General features: G+C 43.4%; 1 protein-coding gene across 1 annotated transcript; it reads right to left on the bottom strand.

The window, feature by feature from the left end:
* Positions 1-1,659: 1,659 nt before the first annotated feature.
* On the bottom strand, positions 1,660-8,819 carry LOC105277495 (zinc finger protein OZF). Its single transcript, XM_026968481.1, has 5 exons — positions 8,706-8,819; positions 8,148-8,494; positions 7,710-7,791; positions 6,952-7,327; positions 1,660-6,043 (listed from the first exon to the last, which is right to left on the bottom strand). Exons 1-5 carry the CDS (start codon positions 8,817-8,819, stop codon positions 5,709-5,711), a joined length of 1,254 nt encoding a protein of 417 aa, XP_026824282.1. The 3' UTR covers positions 1,660-5,708.
* Positions 8,820-19,924: the final 11,105 nt, after the last annotated feature.

Genomic DNA, 19,924 nt, shown 5'->3' with positions numbered 1-19,924 from the left:
CGAATTCTTGCTTCATCTATACATGTCTTCGGAAACACGTCTCCTGTTCCTCGTTTTTTATCTCTTGAAAGATGAACGAGTACTCTCAAGACATCATTAATTAATTTTCTGAATAAGGGATACTCTCTAAAGAGATCTTCTTGACTGTGACATGCAAAATCGACATCTTATTCTCAAATTCTTCTTAATTCCCAAATATAACGTGATACCGAATCTCTAATTACTCGTTTAACAATTATCGGCTGTGGTGCAGAATTTTCTTTGGCGCAGAGAAGCTCGGGCGGAACAGCAGAATAAGCATCAGCTGCGAGGGAGCCTTTTCTCATGCCGGCCTTCGATGATTGCAAAAAAAAAGGGATATCCGACAGGCTGGCGATGACGCTTCGGCGTCAGTCTTCCTTCACCGCCGCAACGGTGGCGGGCATCGAGCCGGTGCGGTGAAGGAAGGAACAACGTCGGTCGGCGGCGCTTTTGCCACGATGTAGATTTGTTTGCATTTAAAAATCAAATCGACCGCACTCCCTCCCCTTGCCCTCGCTCTCCTCTCGGTAGGACGCGCTGCCGCGGGCTGGTATGCGTGGCTCTACCGATGAAACACAGAAATACTGCCCGTTTCTCTCCTCTGCTCTCCTCTGCCGGCCAATCTTCCTCTCGTTCCCTTATTCCCGTCCTCCCCGTGCTCACGGTTGGGGACAATGCACGCCAGTTTTTGCGTCGTTTGCTTCCACGGAGACGGACGATGGATCCGCCGGCGGCTCTCCGCTGCTGCTTCTCCCCGTTTTCCTCCATCTACCCTACCTCGTCCCTCTTCCTCGGTGTCCTCTGGCCTCCTTCTTCGTCCCCACGGCCCGTCGACCCTTTCTCTCCATCTTTCCGCGACGTCTTCCTCGCCCTACGCCTCGCGGCTTCTCTTTTTCCTCTGCCTCGAGCCCGGGAGAGGAACTCCTCCGGTTCGGGCTCAACCCCTCGCATACAATGAAACCGAAAATCTCCGCGGCACTCGGGGAATGCGGCGCATGATTACCTACATCGAAACGAAGACCGACCGGCAAGAAGAAGCGCCGCGCGCTCTCTCTTTCTCTCTTCTCTTCTCTCTTGTTCCCGTATGCTCGTTCTCTGCGTCCCTCGGCCTCTCGAAGACACCGCGGCACTTACACTTCGCGAAAGCGGACGATCGCAGCGAGAATCGGGCATCACGAGGATCGAACGTCGCTTCCGAAACAAACTATTCTCAGTCCGGAAGACTACTATGAGAACATCACCAAATTTTTCCTCTTGTGTCGCCAAACCTCCACATTTATAATACTATGGTGGATTTATTAAGATAGCGGATTCTTTTATAATTTTAAGAGAGTTTAAATTATCTCGCATTGATCTTCCGCGATTCGGATAGATATATTTAAGTCAATCCTAATAGAGATGGCCGTACACAACCGAATTGGAACACAGACAGATGAATCGACGAAAATCTACAGTCATCATGCCAACGGCATAAATCTTGGGTGCGTCGATCGCAAGCATGTGACATCCTCATTATTTCATGACCGTGGACCGCTAAGATCACTGAGATCGATGGATGATGATCTTTAGTACGATCAAAATCGATCGGAATGACGGGGCGCAGCTTAGAAAAATGATTTCGTAATGAAACTAATGTACAGCTTTAAATTTAATTTATTATAGTAAATATGTTGTTCTATTTGTTTTTGCGTTAGTTGCATTTACATGTAACTGTTAGTATTTAAATATTACGCGTGTCTATTTAATCGCATCACTCACGCTATTTTTGTTTCTACGCTTTTAATTATCGCCTCGTATCGCTCTGTATTGTTCATATTATTTCAGTACATAAGTGGATTCAGCTTGTCCGCGCGCTGCAAGAAACGCTACCTCGATTAAATATTTTTTTAATGACGTACCAGTAAATCGATGAACCTTCTCGAGTGAGCGCTCGATGCACGTCGTTCTCGAGAAGGTTGTACAGTAGCGCAATTATGCACTCGGTGGACTCTTACTCCGCAGAAAAAGATGACAGATGCATCAGCGTACGCGAAACAGCTCGCTTGCGCAGGCAGGAGATATAAATTTCAAATTTCACCGCGCCGCTGGGATTTTTGCTGGAATTTCGTTGACTTAATTTCATATCCAATTAGATTGTATCGGCTTGCATCCGCGTGCAAAAACCCCGCTCTCCAAATATGTATTCGCAAACGTAGAGTATACCACAGGATAATTTGCTTTTTCGTTAAATCTAAACTATTATTTATCATTATGTAGATATATCTTTTCTTATTTTGTGCGAGGCAACGCGCTACGTGATCTCATTAAGTAACTTTATATGTTCCTCTTCTTCACTGTTTAGTGCTGCCAGATGCTGCGTGATACGTTTCATGTGTGAATATATGTTACAATATTTTACATAAATGCATAAGGAAGCAATATAATTCCACGCGTTGTACATTGGGACTCTCTTGGGAACAGAGCGACTAACGCATCGTAATGCTTAAATTGTAGATCGCGTTGGCCGATGGATCTACATTGAAAATCTCAGGAATACGCCCGGTCATGCTATCCGCGTTGTTTCTCTTCGTATTGTGAATTAAATGCGCATTAACCCTAGAATCGCGCGGCGCGCGATTACGATCAGGTGGAGTCGCGCTAATTAAAGACGTGCAAGACGCAGCGAGGTCGTTTGCTAAACAATTCGCGTGTATATTTAAGCAAATAATCATCGTCCGCATTATTTTTCATATTACCGCTCTCTCACGCCCGCGGTATCTTTTTCTCTGTAAAATCGACAGCGTGATAGCCAAAAGCGGAAGCGCGCGTGAAATTTCGTGTGAAATCACAAATGAATTTGATCGTGGCAGCAAAAGCTTCGTGTGGATCAATACTGCTTCGATTCACGTAAGCCTGCCGGAGTCGGCAGCTGAGTTTCGTCTTCGCGGATTATCGATTAACAAGGGCAAGGCGATGAAAGAGTTGGATGAAATAATGACGGGACCAGGTCGATAAATAGTACGCCTCTGCTCATCTCTCAGAGGCGGAGTGATTCGGGTAGGGAGAGAGGGGACCGGGGCCCTTCAGGGTCCGTGCTAATGCCAGCCGAGAGAAGACAGCTATCAAAAGCCCGTATTTAAATATTATCAATGAAATTACAGTGCTCACTGCTCGCGCAGCCTGCTCGGTCATTACCGGCTAGCAATTCGGGCTCTTTAATCGCCGTTGTCAATACTAATCGACATCGTCGTTATTTAATATACCCCGTCCCATTTTTCTTTTACGAATCTCCGCGCCACCCCCCGTTTTCGCCCTTTCCTACAAGACAGCCGCTGGGAAAGGTCCAATTCGTTCGGGTGGTGCACACGCGGAGAGATTGACCGGAAAATGTCACTTACACTCAGTTTCATAAATCCTCTGCTACAATTATATAAGAGATGTTATGGTAAAATATTTCTCCAGTTAAACAATGCATACAATGTACAGAATAATAAAAAAAATCAACTCTTCTATTAGTTTGTTCCGTCGTAATGCTTTGTGATTTATAGTATGTAATTTACAGTATATCCACGCGTAGTTTTTGTTTTAATTAACGAGTAAATAATTTACATGAATGTGTGTCTTATCACGATTGGCCGGAAAGAGTGGCGACGTTATATAATAGAAATGCACAACGAGGATCGACGGCTGAAGTCGTTACGTATTATTTCCCCGAGTTTCCAAATCCGTCGTCCGCTGGACGCGCACGTAATTGTGAGCTCGCAATTAGCAGCCGGTACGGCAAATAGTATCGGCGTTGCTATCTGCATTAAGTGTCATTAGCATACCGGCGAACGGAGCAGCGCGACAGAGGGGAGAAGGAATATAATTAAACCGCTATGATCGTTATCTAAATAATTAGGACTTGGCGTGACTCTCTGCGTGCCGCTGTGTGTAACGCCCGTACGCGAACTGTCAGATCGTAGATTTCACGAAGCACAGGCATAATTAGGCGAGAGATATAGACGCGAAATCCGCGTATTTAAATCGCACTGTTGCTAGGAAGTTGTAAAAGTCCAAATGGACAGAACGAGGTTTATTTAGATTTAGATTTACGCGACAATCTTGTTAAACGTCATGCAGTTTTATTTCTCTTTAAAACGTCGACATCACTGGAAAAAGTCGAAGATAATAATTCCTACTCCAACTTGTGTCAATGTATATAATTTTTCTAAGTTATATATATATATTATTTATACGCAAATATGAGGATTAAATTATACATAATATAAGAAACTTAGGTTTTGAATAAAAGAGAATGAGTTAAGATAATATCTCTGATCAAAGTTGTCAGTGACTTGGACGAAATTGTATTTTTCTTTCGAAAAGTCTCTTCGAAATCGTTTAATGTATAGCATGAATTGCAAAAACATTTCTCTCTTTTACTTCCTGTCGCGTCGAAATAGAGAAACGGGGTCAGAAGGCGGATACGTGTCGGCACTGTCAAAGAGTTTAGCCGCAAGGCACGCGAATCAGAGATGCGATCTGATAAGAAGCGGAGCATCTCGGATTACTCCCTACAAGCCCCTGCTGTGTCCACGCACCTTAAAGCACCATTCTCACGTGCGGCGACATAAGCAGGGCCCACGCGCTCGAGATACTCCCGAGGAGGCCGCCAAAGAGGCGCTACATTAATATCTCTGGTAATTGCATGTTCTACATTTGCAAAACCATTCGTTTTTCTGCTGATAAATCTCAAGTTTGCAAATTTGCTGTAAATTAAATTAAAATTGTTGCTTTAACAATGCTTATGTCTCAGCCTGATTATCACGAAAGACATTCATCTACGGAACCAGAAAGAATGAAGTGAGAGTCGCCTCGTAACATCACTCGTACTTTATTTATCCTGCAGATCTGGCAGAGCGTAAGTTTTGACGAAATCAAGGAAGAGGTAACTAATTCTCAGATATTGCCGGTAGGAAGACACCGCGCGCGTATTATTTGTATTGCGAAATATGATTTCTCCACGACAGGAATGTAAATTACGTAAACGATCGCGCGCGATGTCCAAGCGCGACATGGCATATCACGAGACATCGCGCAGCGAAACACGTGGAGATAAGTACCATCGACAAAGTAAATAATTACTCTCTCTGAAATGGTCGTTACGTCGTGGAAGCTGCATTAATTCCGCTGCGCCGTTCGGTGATCCCAGCGGTCACGTTTGAGCAATATCGAATAAAGACTGTGATTATATACGATACGTTGATGACGAACCTAAGCCGACCTCTCCTCCATGCGAGTCGGCAGGCCAGCTTCAAGCTCGAAACCAATTCGTATCGGAGTCGGTTCAGTCTGGGATTAATCGGTGTTTTGTTCTGCGGCGAAGTGCTTATTAAGGCCGTGCCTTATTAAGCTTCATGCAAACACGGATGGGATCCGCGAGGATAGATTTGATCACGAATGAAATGGCGACCGACCATTGTATCGAGAAACCAGTCTTATTATTAAAAAAGCAATCGTGATCGATAATAATTAAATTAATTTACGAATGATATCTATGCGCCTCCTTTTCGAGAGTTGCTTTCGAGAATTATTGTCTTCTTAGTAATTTAATTCGACATTCTTAATAATCTTTTCGAATGGAAAAGTCCAAATTTGCAAATTTAATTTATAATACAATATTTTCTACTTTATCATACGTTATTATGTTTGATGATATATTGATTTTAATTTACTTTTATCAGATTTTTCAACAGCCTTGGCTGGAAGAATAAAATTTGAGCAGCTTTTCGTCCCAATGAGTTGTCGGATAATGCCGTGCATCTGTGCGCCTTCAATTGGTATCTCTCGCCATACTGACGTCCGCAGATGTCACACTTGTAAGGTTTCTCGCCGATGTGCGTGTAAATGTGATTCGCGAGCTTCGTCTTCACACTGAAGCGCAACTTGCAGAAGTCGCACTCGAATTGCTTTATGCCAGTATGTCGATATCTGTGCACTTTCAGTCCCCAGGATCTCCTGTAGCACTTGCCACAATCTTCGCATTTATAGGGCCTGATACCTGCAAATTAAACTAGTTATAAAATTGTACAGAATCTTACTCTATCTTAGAGTTATGTAGAAATTTGTACAACATTATGGATACTCGAAACTTTGCATAAAAATCAAAGAATGAAAATTAATTTTCAAACGGTGTACATTTTAGTCGTAAATCGGTTTCTTTTTTTCCTAACGCTTCGTAGGCCAAAATCTGGTTGGACTATTCCAATAATTAAATTTCTTTGACTTTAACAACATTTATTAAATCCAAAGAAACATTTTTCTCTGTGTAATAAAAAGAACACGCTTTTAAGACCATCGATGCGAATTATCAGATGACTAGTAATCACCGCAAACTTGCCTATACTATATGCAAACTATAAATCAAGTCACGATATTAACAACCGCGATATCTTTGCAGTCGCGTTGAAGAGTGAATTTTCAAACTGGCAAGAGTCGACTCGCGGCGAGAGGAGCCAAGTTCCTCCACACGTTCACCCCGGTTAGACAGAGGTTAATTAAAAGTCCGGAATACATTTCTGCGCGGCACGCGGAGAACGCCCAGGTCGCGCGAGAAACGCGAACGTACATATTTAAGCGCGCTGAAAAACGTACGCGTTTACGCGCGCGCGATTTTATTTGTACGCGCTGCTTGCAAATTCCCCCGGACTTCCGATTATCTGCGGAACGTTCCTTTGTTTCGCACGGGTGATCGTTTCACAGACTAAACGCCTCGCTGGATTTATATGAGAAGCTAATGGGGTCCTGCGCGGCCTGGCAGCTCACGATAAAGCCGAGAAGGCAGAGAAAAAGGCAACAAAGATACAAAACGGCGCGATCGCGCGCGATGCAGAACTGTCTAATCACGCGGCAGATACATTCGGCTTCCTGGAGACGTATGGGAAGCTATGAGAATATTCACAAGCTCACCGTAATGCGCCAGTACGTGGTGCTTGAGCGCGCCTTTCAGGTGGAAACGATGCTTGCAGATGTCGCACTCGAATCTTCTCACGCCCGTGTGCGTCAGCTTGTGCGTCTTCAGCACGGACGATCTCTTGAATTTCGCCGGGCAGAGATCGCACGCGTACGGCGAGTCCGCGGTGTGGACGATCATGTGAGTCCGGAGGCTGCTGGACCTCAGGAAGCTCTTGCCGCAGGTCGCGCACTCGTGAGACCTCGCGTTACCGTTCATCAGCTCGAGATCGCGCAGCGACCGCTGTTGCAACGGCTTCTTCTTGCCACGGAAAGAAGCCTCGAAGGGTTCGGAGTGCGTTTTAGTCTGGTGTTTCCTCAACTCGCGTTCATTCTAATAAAAATGCAGCATATTGTAAATAATTTGTTATTAAGTTATTTAGTTGGTTGGTTGTTAAAGTAAATGCTCGAATGATAAGAGTCATGAGATATACTTAAAGTATGTCCGAGAGAGAGAGAAAGAAATTATCTTGCACATCCTGTGCAGACGTTTATTAATCGTTTTTTAACTTTTTGCGTTTCTTGATTTATTTCTTTTCCTGATAGATTATTCGGTAGATTAGATAGGGCTGACTGTAATTTTGCATGCAGCAAGGTACTTCACTGAGCATTTATTAGGCTGAATACGGAGTGAGTAACACTTTGTGCAGCAAAGAGTTCGAAGAGATCTGATATTAAGACGATTACATCTACGAATGGTTATTAGCATTAACTACCTGAAATTGGAGCTCGCATTGTCTGCACGCGAAAGGCTTCGGAATAAAATGCATATGCAAGTGATCTTTTAAGGTTGACGATCTAGATGGGAAAGAGATAATTACGTTATTAGTAATAAATACTATGTAACGATGAAGGCCGTTTCAGGCCAGTAAAGAAGCAACATCGGAGCGTTATACGTGTCAAATGAACGCGTAATGACGTCTGTGTCTTGAATATTGTGTCTTGAATACGTACAGAAACATTACGAATATCTTTTTCCAAAATTAATGATTTTATTCAGATCTAATCTTGTCTCTTCATTTTTATTACAGAGATGTAACATATAAAATATCTTGTGTTATTTTATTTACATCGAAATTATTCTGTTCGTATTAAGAAAGATATTGCAAGATCAGAATAAAATGTCCTCCGGATCATCTGGACATGGTTCATACCTAGGAAATTGTCCGTTGTACTGGAAACATTTTCCATGGCTGTGTACGATCATGTGAGTCCTGAATTCGGCCTCGTTCGGAAATTCGATCCTGCAGACGCTGCACATTAAAAGCTTTCCCCTTGTCAATGCCACGATGTATTCCTTTAAGTCAGTATACCCGTCCATTTGTCTCCGAGAAAGTGAAACGCTTGCATTTCTCTGACAGTCTGATTCTGGGGTCCGTTCGGAATTTTCATGGCGCGATACTTCTTCCAACGGTTCGCTCTTGACATGCTGTTCAATATCCAGCTCGTCGTTGGCGGAAAAATTCTCGATCTCGTCTAGAACCTCCTTCTTTATTTTAATCTATAATCCAAAATTATAATGGAAATTATTATCACACAATAATTCGAATAATAATAAAATTGTGGAAGCGCGAATCGCGGAAGCGTACGATTGTACGCTTATTGTTAGCGTTAAACGGAGCGCTAAATGCGAGAGAGAGAGTAAGGAAATGTACCAAAGTGTCATAACACTTGTAACCTAAGGAGGATAAATACACGGGAGAAAGGCATACTTCTCGGCAAATCCTGCACGGTTTGACGCTGTCGACGATCTTCAGGTACTCCGCGTCGGATATCGCTTGATTCTGCCGAGAACGACCGCTCATAGCAAAATCTTTACTCGCCATGGCTTGCGCGGAGGAGTATAATACGTGTATCTTTTCTCGCTGAGATGATCGCAGGATGTCCGAAGATGTCGAAGGTAAACGTGACGTTGCGCGGGAGACGCAGAGAATTAACGAAACAATTGAACAACGAATAATCCGTTACTGGGAAGCGTACAATCTGGAGCAACTATTCTGAAGACGAAATATTTGATATAAACGTTATCTACTGGCAGAGATGAGAGTCTTTATAACAAACAAGATTTTCGTTATTTTTTCCGTTAGTTAATAATATTTCTTATTTGTACCTAGCAACGTCATTAAACAACTATGTCACATATTTATCGATACATTTCGATCATTTCACTTAGATATATCATCTTTCTTTCTTATATATATTCTCTTTGCTATCTCATCTCTTTGTTGTAAATAGTTTACCAATAAGTTGTTAAACCTTGACGGTTGAAACCTTGATGGCTTCGCGAATAAGAGTACACCAAAATGTTCGCAAGGTTACTTAAGAAACAGCGAGACGAGAGGAAATGTACGGGGCATATTTATCACTTCATACTAATTGGTCGGTTTCGTTACTAATTTATTCGTATTATTCGTATTATTAATCCAATTAAGCGCAGGGATCCAATTATGAAATCAGTACGCTATTAAGTTATCTATTCCTCCTTTCCAGGCACAACGATGTTAAGACCTCACACGGATTAATTACAACAGTTGTTAGAGAATCTGACGTGATATTTTATTAGCGCATGAATAATGGGTACGATTGCAGTAAGGCGTAAGTTATATCTCGCGGTCAAAGTTAATATGTATAAGCCGAATGCGATAATCGCGAGGGTGCATCGTTGCTTTTTGACTTAACGAACTCGGAAAGATACGAAGATACATCCCATGCGCTGTGCGCGCTATCAAACACTTCGCCAGCGAGATCATTGGCAGTCTGAAATGCCGCGAATACTTATCTCAATATTCGTAGAATGATACGCCATCAGCCAATTAAGGCAGAAAATGTATATAGCGGGGAGATAAGGTGTACGAGATTTTAGAATTCATCACGGAACACACGTAGTGAGGAATAGCTTTTTTTTATAATTGTACTCATACCGAGTGAGATAAATACATCGAGGTGAGCAACATCGGCCGCGTTCCAACTTCTATTCAGCGTAATTAGCGGCCGCTGCCGGCCGCTGTCCGTTTGCATAAAACGGTGTAATTGAATGAAATTAGAGGAAACGAGTTGCGCGCATTCCGTTCACTCGGAAAACTTCAAGAGGAAGCACCGCGCGCGCCGAATAATTCTTCATGCGCATGCATAGAAATTGATTTATTTATGATCCTTCCGCCTACTGGTTACACGCGTGCCTTTTTATCTGCCGCGACCAAGCCAAATTAAATTTTCAATCAAGCCCCGATTACGGAACGCTTCTATATGTAAAATGATGCGCGGGTCATGATCACATTTCAAATTAAGATTTCAAATCGTAGATGTAAGAATGAGATTTATGACCACGATCATGCAACATTGTTGGCGTACGTCATTCAGTGCTGTTGCGAAAGCTTAATTAGTTTACGTCCGCCCATAAATGAAAACTAATTAAAGAAATATCATATTTACACGGTTTAATTCCAGCAGTAATACGGCACGTTTAGAATTAAGAGTTTCCGTAACTTTGTAGCTAGCTAGTACGAAATAAACTGAGAAGAATCCAACTTCTCTTAATACGCAAATATATGTACATGCACAAATATATGAGAATAGTTTGGCGGATGGACTACGATGAACGATGAATGAGCCTCGACTAAAACCGAGCATCGGCGCCGCTCGAGTTCCTTCATATTTTTCATACAGAATTAATCGCTCCCCTTCGCCGATAAATTATTGAAGCGGCTTTTCCGCGGCTTTCCCACGACGATTTCCTGCGCCGTCGTAACTTCAACTTCGGCTTTGCATCTCCACGTGCCTCGCCTGATGACGACGACATCGTGCACGCGTCGCAAAAAGCGCGAACGCTCTTCTCGAGAACGGTGTTCGTCGATCGTGCAAATAAATCCGCGTACGATGCGCGCTCGCTCACGGGCTGATGCATTATTTCATGGAACTACGGCAAGGCCTGCAACCGCTTGCTCCGCTGAATGCACTCGCCAAGACGTGGCGCAAGATGGAGAAAGAAAGAAAGAAAGAGAGAGGAGTGAGCGGGCGCGTGTGGGAAACTCGTCGGATGCATTATGTATTTATCGCTTTACTTACTTAGTTGGGAATTACTTTGCCATCGTAATGAGTTTCAGGTATAGCGCGCTATCTTAGGAATGCCATACCGCTGATTTATCGACCGGACCACGTTTTTCTGGGGTCATTTTGTCGCGAACGCTGGTACCCGTTCGCCAAGATGAGTATCATCCGCGAGTGTCATCGACAACCGAGTTTGATTCGCGCTGCGAGACCATTGACCCTCGTTGGGCGCGAGAGACCCGAAATGCATTTGTTGATTAGTCCATCGAAGGGAAGCGATCTTTTGCGAAGAAATTATTTTCGCTCATTCGATGAACCATTATTATCTTGAAGCCGTGAATGCAACGAATGCGCTGAGACTTGAACGTTGAATTCAAAAGAACCGAAAATTCGCAACGGTACCCGAAGTAACTTCTTAAGAGCCTTCGATGTTCTCCAAGATCGAGCAAAATAATGAATTAATCTGATCTGAAGAAATCTTTCTTTCAGAAGCAAACATTGCTTCTCAAATATCCGCGGCGCGACCAGAATTTGGGATTGTAAGCGACAAAAGGATTTCTCAGCGTGTCTGCGTCAATTTTTCCAAGCAGCACGCATTCCGCATCAGTCGAGCACGGTGAATTATTAAGTAACGAGAAATATTGTTCATGCATCGGACCACCCGCCGGAGTTTAATCTCTTACTCGCGATGGATGCACCGGAGGCGGCCGCGTGTAGGAGCGCGCGTATTCAGGCTCGCGGCGCGGGTTGCCGTGCGGATAATATCGGGAAATTGAATACGCGGAACGTATCTAGCATTAATGAACTAATTATGGCGAGGATATATCCCCCGACCGGCGCATCTGAGAGCGGTACGTTCTTACGGCGAGACGCCGACGCGAATACTGCGGCTCGGCAAAGAAATCGCATTTATTTTTTCTCGCGATCATTTCGCTAATTGCCTCTCGCACTACGCCCGCGTGCATGAGAAGACGCAATAAATATTCGTGATTAATTAAGAATACGGGATACAAGCGGACGTTTTATAGGGTGGAGAGAAAGAAAACGCGCGGTTATAGGTTCTTCTAATTGGGCGCATCAACTCGCGCTCGCGAGTAATTTTCTTACGATACCTCGTGAATTACGGCCGTAGCTGTGAAAAGCGTCTTACACGCGCATTTACCGCGATGATGGTCATTATCAGATGGTATATTATTTACGCAATCTCATTTCTCTAATATTGTATACTACAAGGCGCACGTTGTTGTTTGCTAGAAGCGATCATAATTTGTAATCCGATGTGTCGTATGTCATGTTTTTCCAAGACTTTTGATCTTTTTCACGTCTAATCCATAGATAGTGTTGCATGAGTTCGTCATTAATGCGTTTCTGAAAAATTACAATTATACTTCTATCCAAATGAATTTTATTCGTAATCGAGAAGCCGTTTGCATAATTATATTTATATAAAACCTGCGATAAAAAACACGGAAGTTTCATAAGAGCAATGTAATTATAGTGGTAATCGTAAGTGGAAACATAAGCCTAATTAATGTTGCATTTTTGATACATATTTCATCATACACTCTTCTACATGTCCAAGACGATAACACAAGATAATAACGATGCCTTTGCCGATAAGGCATTAGAACCGTACATTGTATTAAACATTGTATAGATGCAAGGCGATTCACTTTGTCGATGTTGCCTTATCTGATATTATTCCTTAGACTTATACACATTTGTTGCGCGATAGCATATTAAGAAAAAAAGTCGAAACGAAGGAAACGCTATCTTCCCTCTTATCCAATAGCTGGAATTGAATAAACAGCGCGAACGACATTAAGATTGAGTAACTGCTTACACACGTCGTACGCAAATACACGTGCATACAACATTTTTTTATTTCTCATCCGCTTATCGAATGACGACTCACTATCACTATCGACATTATCGATAAACCTAGATAATATATTATCGCTACATCGTAATAATATCATCCTATCCTATGCACGTTGTTGCATCGTGTTATTCTTTTATTAACTTTCGAAATACTTATTTTACTTATCGAGAAAAATTAATGAAGAGATTTAATTTCTCACAAAATAGAGGAAAAAATGTAATTTTATATCTTAATCTAATTGCGGATCGTATAAATAAATAACCGCGAGTGTGAAAATAGCAAAATACGCGCACCGGAATAGAACGTGATAAGATTAATTATACATTGATCTTCGATTTTTATATCAGAAATGAGAATTAATCTATATAATCTATATATATATAAAAGATTCGCTCGGGAATTGGCAATATTTGGCATTGGAATGCACGACGCATTCACCGCGCGATGAAAAGCGCAATATGTCTTCCGGGAAAAATGATTTCCTCGGGCGTACGCAGATACATAGAAAAAAGCAAGCGGAGACCTGGACGATGCGGAATTTCCCTGATGGTGCCGATAAATCAGTCCACGTGCGATCCTCGCCGCGCGGCCGCTTAACGACACAATGAGAGCCGAGAAAACTGTTCCACGCCATGACAGGGTATGTCATTACTGCGTTACTTATAAAGCTCCTTGCAGCCACGCACGCCGCATACGAATGAGACGCATCGCGGACGTATCGCAGACGCGGTGGCTGTTGCAAAACCCATGGAAAAAGTGACCAACCCGGCACGTCACGTATGCAAGGATACGACCGCGAGAGTCCGGTCGCTACGGCTCTTAATCGAGCATTAGCATGCATGTTGAATATTGATCGGCCGATCCGTGGAAAACGCGAGTTTCTTTCGCGCCTGGAATCCACCTGCGTTTTCATCATCGCGAATGCTTCCCGAGATAGAAGATAAATGATGCTGATGATCCCAGTCACGAGAGATTGTAGCTATATCGCAATGCATCATATCCGTTCTCCACGGTAGACCATGATTCAACGGTATAATTACTGAAGAATCTGAAACATAAACGTCGCCATCCATAAATCAGTCAATTCTAAATATTTTTTAAAAATATTTTTCCATTTCTCAGAAATTAGGATTAATCTCACTTCCATGAACTTTATCATGAAAGTTCTATAAACGTGCAATAAAAGAGCGAATTCTCATCTCATTGTATGGATCTTCTGGAAATACGACCTGCCTAAGAATCGCATGTGAGTTGTCCAGAGAACCAGTCCTTCCGCGCGTTCTCCATTGCGACGCGAACGTTTCGAGACGTGTGTGCCGAGAAATCCCATCGAAGCAACGGCAGCATTGTTCTCGTCCGTGACACCTATCCCATAAATAATCTCGACATCGAATTTCGTTTGACGGATTCATCGATCGGTGATGAGTTTTTCCTCCATTCGGACACGGCGTGTCGAACGATAACGGTGATGTCGATGTTACACGCGCGTAGCTATAGTCGTGGCAACATTCTGTTGGACGGGTTGGACGCCCTTCGACGCCGCTTTCTGAAGCAGATAGAAAACCGCTTCGCTAATGCCATCCGAGCAAGCAACCCTTACTAGGCGCGCTCAGGGTTGAAACTTCGCCAAGAGCAGCTCGCAACTTTGATGACTTTGAAGTTGGACGATGAGGTAAACGGGTCATCATATCGTTGCTTCTGCCACCAAACGCGTATAACATCTGAACTTATGGAAACCTTTCGTGGTTGCCCGCCACCACGTACACTCCCTCGCGCAACTCGAGGATATGTCCGCAAGGAACAAAACGACTCGGAAAAATATGAGCTTTCGTGCAATTGCTCGATGATTGAGGAAATGTGAAGCTGACTGTTGAGAGAACTGTTCGATCGCAAGTTGATAATTTTAATTAACTGCAAATGCTTGATAATGAATGAGGAATTGCAACGAATCAAGAGTTTCTCACAGCAAAGGTGGATAACAATGATTTATTTCGCAATTCTAAAAAATGATATTGATTATTATTAATACTTAATTTGGACAATGTATGAAGAAATGCAATAAAGGAAAGTCAATGTTAGTGCAGTCAGGAGAATGCTGCTTTTGGGACATCCTGTATGAGGAAGAGGAAGCGGCTCGGGAGATATCGAATCCCGCTGGAAGTTCATCCCGACAAAGCTCGCCGCCACTGGCACGAACGGATCGAACGGTTCCTGGATCAGCAAACTTTTCAACGATATCCCGCCAAACTTTGAGATCTATACAACGTAAATTGCTTCTGGAACGTAATAATATCGTTTCAAGAAGAATGAAGATCGAAGAAAATCATTTAGATTGGGAAAGCGCATTTTCTTTTAAACCGAATGACTTTGGACGTAAATTATAACAACCTGAACACGTAGGTGCAAAATGATTGTTGCAATTATTATCTTGAATAAACTGAGAAACATCTTTTTTGTAATTAATGTATAAATATTATAGACACACGTTACACTGTTATCATGATTAGCAACGGCGATTTTTCATTTACTATAATAATAAGCATCGTAGAAAATCTCTTGCGCAAAGATACAGCAAACAAGTAGGTTTGGAAAAATGTCCAGATAAGGCTCGTCCAATATAACAACTTGAGGTTTTATTAAGATTAATTTTATTACTCAGTACAGGCGAATGTAATCAATCCAATCATGCCAAGGAAAAGATCGTCGATAAGCGTATTCAACAATTTACATTTTTGCAACCTATTAATGACAGACAAAGTTATCACTGCGGATAAGATAATTGTCAAAAAATATTGTAGCTGCTTTTTACGAGTCATCATTTTGTCTCGATAAATGTACGGAAAATGAACATCAAATGTGCTAACGGAGAATATTCAATGTGCTTCTGGCTGCTTTTAACACAGAATTTTTCCGACCATTTCCTCTCTTTTTATATTCTGAAGAAAATATATCCCCTCTACTTTGTGAAAACTAATCTTTTCGCTCATATTTAGGTTTTACCTAGAAAACTAGGACTTGCGTATTCATTACATGCTATTACCAACGAGCGAAAGAGATCGCCTTAACACAATTTTACGATACCTTCGTTAAATTGGATGCGGATATACCGGCAGCAGGTGATGTATATGCAAGTAACGTGTATGAAAAATGGAGCGCTCTCTCAAATCGCTCTCGCATGCAGAAGCTTACATATTTATGGTGGTGCTAATGAGTGCCGTTGTTAAACGCGTACGAATCCGCGAGTGAGCAAGCTGTTCGACAATCCGTGTTCTCAATTTTCACCCCTTTATGCATCACGAGGAATATGAAAAAAAGATACGCGACGAAACGAGCCGTAAATCCATTTCTCATAGTCACAGCTTGAAATTAAAGACGGAACAGCGAACTTTGCATGCAGCTGTGCACCTATTTGTAACATTTACGTTAAAATAATTTCTTATAGAATATTCGCTTTTGATAGAAATTTGCTATTTACTTGGGATATCGTAATAACGTTTATAGCATTCCATAGCTTTGAAAAATTTTCAAAAACTTTGATAAACATCATGTAGTAAGAGAGCTTATTTAACAATAAGTTCTTTGTATCATATTTTTTGGTCCTTAAATCGTCTTAACTAATTAGTTATTATAATATGATTGCGTCGCGAAGTGACCGATTTTTAGAAAATAAAAATTGCGAAGGTTCACTTTTCCGTGCTGATTGCTTTTGCGCGCAGGTAATTTTTTAACGCCCACGGGTGATGTAAATTTCGAGCTTGCTCTCCTCGCGCAAGTTTATCCCTCTCTTCCACGCTTTCTATTACTTTCTATCGCGGTGAGCATCTTTCGCGCGCGCGTGCGCACGCTACACAGATATACCGGTTAAATAATTTCCGCACGGGGACAGAAAGTACTTTAAGCCAGCGCTATCTACGGTTTGCGCCAACAAAAGGACGAGAGAGGAGTCGTTCGACAAGAAACCGATGAAGGGTTTATCTTAATCCACGGTTCACCGAGCAGACGAGCTTCTGTGCCGATACCCTCGGACCACCCCTTTCATCGTTTATGCCCGCCCTCTCGCGCGTAACCGATCACACTTGGCTTGTTTTACTAGATATTTTTTGTCATCCGGACCGCTTATAATCGTGGCCGCGTTTGTAACGAGCCGGGTCGTACAATCGCCGTCCGCTGCAAAAAGCTCCCAATCTCCCGCGTTTTTGTCTGAATCGATCGCCTCCTGTCCGCCCACTTTCTAGGAAGTCGTAATATATTCCTATTACGTCCGACTTAACGATCGCTGCTTTATTTCGATGTCTTTCGCGAGTTCGAGCACGCACACGCTGCAATTGAACGGAAAATACCGGAGAGTTTCAGACAATTAAAACGGCATTGCGACCGCGACGGGTCCCAATAACGGCGCTCTCGAACGCCGCCGCCGCTCGCGGAAAGACGAAAGAAAACCTACTTGAGTGCTCTACGTCGGGGACCACTTCCGGCGATCACCGATTCTGCATTCCGGGTAAAAACACTTAACGAAGTTATTGGTCGTCTTCGGCCGGTCGCGGGATGCCGCGACAAAAACGAGCTCGAAGTAGAACGAACCGGACAAGTTGCTCGATGGTTGACATTTTCCCAGAACGTTACCATTTCACACACCGCGCGGGTGGCAAAAGAACGGGGTCGGGGGAGAGGGAAAGTCTGACGAATCGATTCGAAAGGATGTCACCAGAGCCGTGGGGTTGCCGAATGGTCGCGAACACCTGTAACACCGTGTTCACGGCGTCACGTGCCCGGGTGTTGCCGTGACGAAAGTGTCGATGATCGCGCAAAAACCGGCCGGCGACAAAAAGCCGATCGCGCTCGCGCTGTTCGGTAACACGCGGAGGGAAGTTTCCGGAGAGCGTGCTATACGGGAAACGTTAAACCGAGAATTCGTCGTTAGATCTGCGATCTGGGATTTTGCGGCTTAGACGACGCGCGATCCGACACGGTTCTCGCTCTGGTAATCCTTAGTCAATCATTCGTCGTTTTTTCCGCGCCGTAGCGCAAATCGATTTTGCAGGTTGCTCGATCGTTATTTTGGCGCGTATGCGTTTTGCGTAACGATATCGATATGCTGAGAAGCTTAGAAATTACATTCGCTTCGTCGTTCACGCGGATGTGAATCGCGGCTTGCATTGTCGCCAATCACGTGTATGCGAATCGGAGAGTGTCCCATCTGCTTGTATGGTCAGAGAATCTCCACGGTGTACACATTAAGTACATCCAGATCGGACGAGCGTGCGTGTACCCGCTCCTCGCGATCAGATACACAGTCAGCATGACTCCGCGATCCGCACCCTCGACCACCGACGGTGTCCCGCTGACTATTTATCTTGTTACATCGAAGTGATCCGATTCTAACAGGAGATCAATGACGGCCGCCGACCACCGGCGGCTTCCCGGCTTCTTGTTGCGTGCGACTCCTCGCGGAAACGTAACGACAGGCGGCTCCGTCGTATGAATCCAAAGTGAACCGTATTTCCTGTAACAAGAAAAAAATCATATTTAATTATACATTATATATTAAACGCGTACGGAGATAAATCGCTGCAGAATATAATTGGCTACTTGGTTGCGTTCTGATTTCATCGTGCACGCACGCTACGCGAGTGCTATATCCGTGCGATCCTCGATGCGAGCAGCGATGAGTCACGTTTAATTGATCGCGGAACATGGGGAATCGTGTAAAAATGCATCTCCCACTCTTCCTCCCGATCGAGCAGCCGGCTATAACGCGGCCGGTCGATACCGCATGGGCAATGAATCAATAATGCAGAAACAAACCTTCCGGAATGGCCGTATAACGTGCACGCGGTCACTTAAGCCGCGCGACAGAGGCACGTCCGGAGCCATGTGTTAGCTAATAATTGCGTTCGGTTGGTCGCCCAACAAATATTTATTGCTACTTACCGGTCAGCGAATGTAAACGGGCCGGACCGCTCTAATGGAGAACACCTAATTTCGCCCACGTGGTCACGATCGAGCCCCCCTCCCCCCGCTCGTGCCTGAGGAAATTAATTCGATCCGCAGGTATCGTTTTCTGATAACGCCAACGTTCTTCGTGTCGGTGATACCGTCATGAGTCATCGCAGGCCGTTCCGTCTGAAATACACACGAGAAGTGTCACATGCAGCACAATTTCCGTTTATTATTTGAAAAGATTCCAGTAAGGCAGTTTCTTGCGACAAGAATCACGTGTTTGACATAACGAACGTTTATCATCACGAAATTTCATCTGCGCCTTGCTATTATTAATAGTTTCGATTTTTTTTTATTTGTCGTAGGCGAAGCGCGATGTGCCGTATTGATTTCGATTATCGACGAGCCACGAGACAATTTCCTTCGGACGCTAATCAACCAACAGGAGGTCGAGGAAGAGTACACGACAGCGAGATAATATGGATAAACGACGACGAAAATGCCGGGACGGATAGTAGCAAGAACCGGAACACGTGTCAGCCGGACATCATCGCCGAAACGTCAGTAGGTGTTTGGCCAGGTCGCTAATGTAATATTGTTTGCAGGAGTATCGGATGTAAGCGGCAAGTAACTCGGTAAGAGAATCGTTATGAAAGTCTCTGGAGCTTGGCAAAATATTTCTGATCGTCTTTTATAAGTGACATAAATTCTACGTGGGACTTTCCTTCGATATTTTCACTCTATTTTTCTAACATTTTTATCACATTTTGTCGTTTCGGGCACAAGAACTATATTTTATCATACATTTAACTGTGCAAAATTCAAACAAGATTAAGTAAATGTCTGGAGGTAACAGATATAATAGCGACATTTTAGCGTGTATTGTGTATATCCTATTTTGCGCCCAAACTATAGAACACCATAAATCAAACACCCTTTTCGCGAAACGTTACCGTGCAAGTCCGCCATATTCTCGCCATGTTCAACGTACCGTCTAATTTACACGGATACGATATGTTCCGATTAATCACTGGTCGATTACACCATCGCTAATTAACTTAT

This window comes from Ooceraea biroi, chromosome 3 (genome assembly GCF_003672135.1).
Source record: "Ooceraea biroi isolate clonal line C1 chromosome 3, Obir_v5.4, whole genome shotgun sequence".
Classification (NCBI taxonomy): Eukaryota; Metazoa; Arthropoda; class Insecta; order Hymenoptera; family Formicidae; genus Ooceraea; species Ooceraea biroi.
The sequence above is the reverse complement of the archived record's forward strand: the minus strand, read 5'-3'. Positions and strand labels throughout refer to the sequence as shown.